Source organism: Triticum aestivum, chromosome 1B, assembly GCF_018294505.1.
Source record: "Triticum aestivum cultivar Chinese Spring chromosome 1B, IWGSC CS RefSeq v2.1, whole genome shotgun sequence".
Classification (NCBI taxonomy): domain Eukaryota; kingdom Viridiplantae; phylum Streptophyta; class Magnoliopsida; order Poales; family Poaceae; genus Triticum; species Triticum aestivum.
The window spans coordinates 43,203,526-43,207,487 of record NC_057795.1 but is presented as its reverse complement, the minus strand read 5'-3'; the positions used below and the strand labels follow the sequence as shown (position 1 = coordinate 43,207,487).

The 3,962-nt window shown below is 52.5% G+C and overlaps 1 protein-coding gene across 1 annotated transcript; it reads right to left on the bottom strand.

Moving 5' to 3' along the window:
• Positions 1–313: 313 nt before the first annotated feature.
• LOC123105704 (histone-lysine N-methyltransferase family member SUVH9) lies at positions 314–3,427 on the bottom strand. Its single transcript, XM_044527827.1, has one exon. The coding sequence runs from the start codon at positions 3,354–3,356 to the stop codon at positions 1,431–1,433; it is 1,926 nt and encodes a 641-aa protein (XP_044383762.1). The 5' UTR covers positions 3,357–3,427; the 3' UTR covers positions 314–1,430.
• Between the last annotated feature and the right edge of the window lie 535 nt (positions 3,428–3,962).

Sequence of the window (3,962 nt, the reverse complement as noted above, 5' to 3'; positions counted from 1 at the left end):
TAATCTAAATTTGATCAAACTTAGCAAAATTTGACTTTCGGCAAATCCAATGTGCAGAGTAAAAAGGACCGGGGGAGTACTTCATGCTGTAGAAATACACAAGAAAACACGCTCCACTACTAGTCAACACCAGCTGCAGCATATCCCACCGGACATGAACGCAGTTCAAGTTACCAACCAACTCGAAAGTGTTGAGTAGTGAAATAAAGTAAAAAAACTGATTCTTCTTTGCCAAACATTGATGAATATTTTTATTGGTCGCATCATTTTGGAGCATCAATTTAATTTTTTTGCCACGTTTTTCAAGAATGTCATATGGTGAATTGGTGATGAAACTTTTGCAAACCATCAAAACATTTGTCCACAAAAAAACATTCTAAATTTTTGAGAAAAAGGATCATTTTTTCCATTTTACTGTTTATATGAGCTCTGGATCAGAACAGACACGTCCCCAACCAACCACCCCTTTTGAGATTGCAGTCAGCCCATGACTCACTACAAACATGTACTACTACATGGAACGGCTAGTAACTTGAGCTCTTCTTGACCATCATCTTACAAACAACTCAACAGCAAACAGGTTGGTTCACTTGCAGCGTGTCTGCCACTATGGTTTCAAGCTTTTGCGCACTGTAAATGACAAAAGCCACAGACGAGGCAAAAGATCATCACTGGGCTAAAAGATCAACTAACAGCACTTTCTGCAAGTAACCCAAGCTACAAACGCAAACAGCACTTAAAAAAGGACTGCTAGCAAGTGAACATCTACATCACAAATGTCAAGTAACCAACCAACCACCCTATTTGAGATCGCTGTCAGCTCATGACTCAAACATGTACTACATGGACTGACTAGTACAGATACTACACCCGGCCCAGAGGACCTTCACACACAGTATTCTTCTTCTTCAACTTAACTACAGGATGGCTCCTGGTCAGTACATCCAGCCCGACGATCAAGCTTGAGAAAACATACACTCCCATGCATGCTCTTAATCGTCATCTTAGCATCTTACAAACAATTCGACAGCAAATAGGTTCACTTGTGGTGTCTCTGCGACTATGATTTTGAGCTTTTGCGCATTGTAAATAATAAAGGCAGTGACACGGCAAAAGATCACTTGGCTGACATAAACCTGCTTAAGATTGTACCAACCATATCAGTACAATAACAGTCAACAGCTAGCAAGTGAAAACCTACAGCCTACAGGCACTAATGTCATTGTCAACAACTAGCTAGGGGGCTCCCCTCTGTTGCACTTTCACAATTCAGGGGAAAGGTGGTTCAACCTTCAGCAAAAGTGAAAAGCAGTATATATATCTGCTAACCAACACTAGCTACCAAAAAAATCCTTCCACTGGTCTCCAAGTTTCACAAACAGCGCACCTTCAGTCCATCGAGTCGAACTTGTCGTCGCTGGACCGTCTCATTATGCACAGATTTGCTGATCATCCATGCCGTAGTCAATGCTCAGCTCGCGCATAGGCGGGATGGCATCCATGGCAAACACCATGAGGTGAGGGCATGATTCGTTCTCACCGCCACGGACGACATACTGGACAAACACATTGGGAGTGCAGCTATGGCTGATGTAGCTGGCCAAGTTCCTCCTGCGGGACACATCGAGCACATAACCCGGCTCTTGGAAATAGGGGAACTGGGGGCGGGGTAACTTGTCATCCTCATCTCCAAGCGCAGCAGAGGCATCCCCCCACTCGCTCCATCTCTTGGGGAACCTCTTTGGATCGATGACGGAGCCCTCGTCCATGGCGAACCCGCACTCGCCGGTGGTGACCACGACATCTCCGCTGTACTCGCACACAAAGGCGCCCGGCTGTATGAGGTCGAGCGTCCTGACGCCCCACTCCGTCTCCATGGACCGGAACACCTCCAGCGTGTGCTTCATCCCGCGCTGGGTCGCCCGGTTCACGCAGCTCATGGGGCAGCCGCAGAGCGCGCCACACTCGTACACCACCGGCCTTCCCCTGACAAGGGTGCCGTCCTCATTGTACACCGGGCTGCCGCCGCCGTTCTTGCTCACGCAGCCGCACTCGGGCCCGCACGGCGAGGCCACGCAATGGCAGCCCCAGTGCTGCTGCTTCACCAGCGGCAATGGAAATTCAGGCCGGGCAATGTAGTCGAAGTCGAGGAGGGAGCTCTCCTGGTCCACGCCGTTGAAGACGGGGACGCGGAGCACCTCCCTGCCGTTGGACATGTCCGGCGAGATGTAGCCGGGCGGGAGGGCCTGGTTGGCCAGCAGCTTGTCCTTGATGTCCTTGGCCAGGCACCAGTTGCTGCTGCCGAGCTCCTCCTGGCCAGGGATGCGCACCAGCGTGAACTTGCAGACATGGCGGCCGGATTTGCCCGGCTCGTAGGTGGAGCTGACGGCCTTGTAGAGGCCGTCGTACACGTACACCTTTCGGCTGGGGCTGGACTCGCAGGCGTGGCAGCGGATGACGCGCACCTCCACGCCGTAGTGGCAGCTGTAGTGAAGCGCCAGGTTGCCGCGCTCCAGCGTCTGGTCGGCGTGGTGCTCGACGCGGTTGCGCTGCCGGCCGCCGCTGCCGCTGTATACGAGGACCTGGCCGTTGTCCTCGTCGTCGAGGTACCCGCCGGAGGAGACGATGCTGGTGGCGACAGGGTGGCCCTCGCTGACGAGGCTGGCGGGGATGTAGCCTATGCCGGCCTGCGGGGTGCAGTGGAGGCCGACGACGCAGAGCTCGGCACGGTAGTGGAAGGCGTCGCCGACGAGGACGCCGGGGATGGGCCCGACGATGCGCACGTCTCGGTAGAGCCAGAGGCCCCGGGAGAGCATCTTGCTGGAAGCGCGCAGGTCGAAGCGGTTGCGGGGGCCGCCGTCGTACGACTCCTCGCGCTGGTAGATCCCGCGGAGCGCCTCGAAGGTGAGGCGCGCGCCGCGGACGAGGGAGCGGAAGTGGATGTTGTCTTGAGGCGTGACGGCACTGACGCGCACCATCTCGCCGGCGCGGGCGCCGCCGCGGCCGCGTTTCTTGCCGGTCGACGAAGAGGCGGAGACGGATGTGTCATGGGGAATGGAACCTTGTGGGTTGGGCTCGGGTTGCGGATTGGAGACAACGAGGCGGCGGTCGGCGGGGACGGCGTCGATCTGTTGCTGTGTGAAGTGGAGGTGGCCGTCGGGGGAGGGCTCGAGGTCCCGGCGATAAAGATCGCAGAGCTCGGCGGTAAGAGCCATGGGTTCGAGCTTGGGGTTGAGGGCGCTGGACGGGACGGGGCTGGGGGACTGGGGGGCGTCGGGTTCGGGCTTTGGGGTAAGGGGGATCTGCGTGGGGAGGGGGTGTGGCGGCGGCGGCGGCGGCGGCGGCGAGGACGCCATTGCTCTGGCTATTCTCACTCTGCTCTTCTTGCTACGCCGAATCGCCCAATGTCTGAGTCTCTCTCTCAACTATTCCCCACACTTTCTCTGGGGAAATGGGGATGGTCCAACTTTATAATAGCATCTTCAATTTTTTTTAGAGAAAAGACTATAGCCCGACTTTATAATGACTTCTTGGAAACAATTAAAAAAAAGTTCTCCACCAAAAAATAATTATCGAGCGTCTTCAATAATTTAGAAATGATATGTAGTTGAGTGTTTTTTCAAAATCACATAATTTTTTTCTCAAAATCACATAATTTTTTTCGTTAATATGGAGAGTTGGTGGTCGTACGTTCGCCTCAACTGTATCCCTCCTTCGTTTGCCTTTTCTTCTTCTACACGCTAGTCCTCCATCATATCCTGCATTAACTCAATCAAATTAAATCTTACTTAAAACAGAACTAAAACTTTTCTTGCGTTTCTCTATCCATACCAAGATCAATTCAAATCTTATCAGATCATCAACTAATCAAAGCTTTCCTCACCTTTCCCTACCAATACTTAAATCAAATCAAATCTTATTAAAACTTAGAATATGGTCGCTGTAAAGTACTCAATCCATTC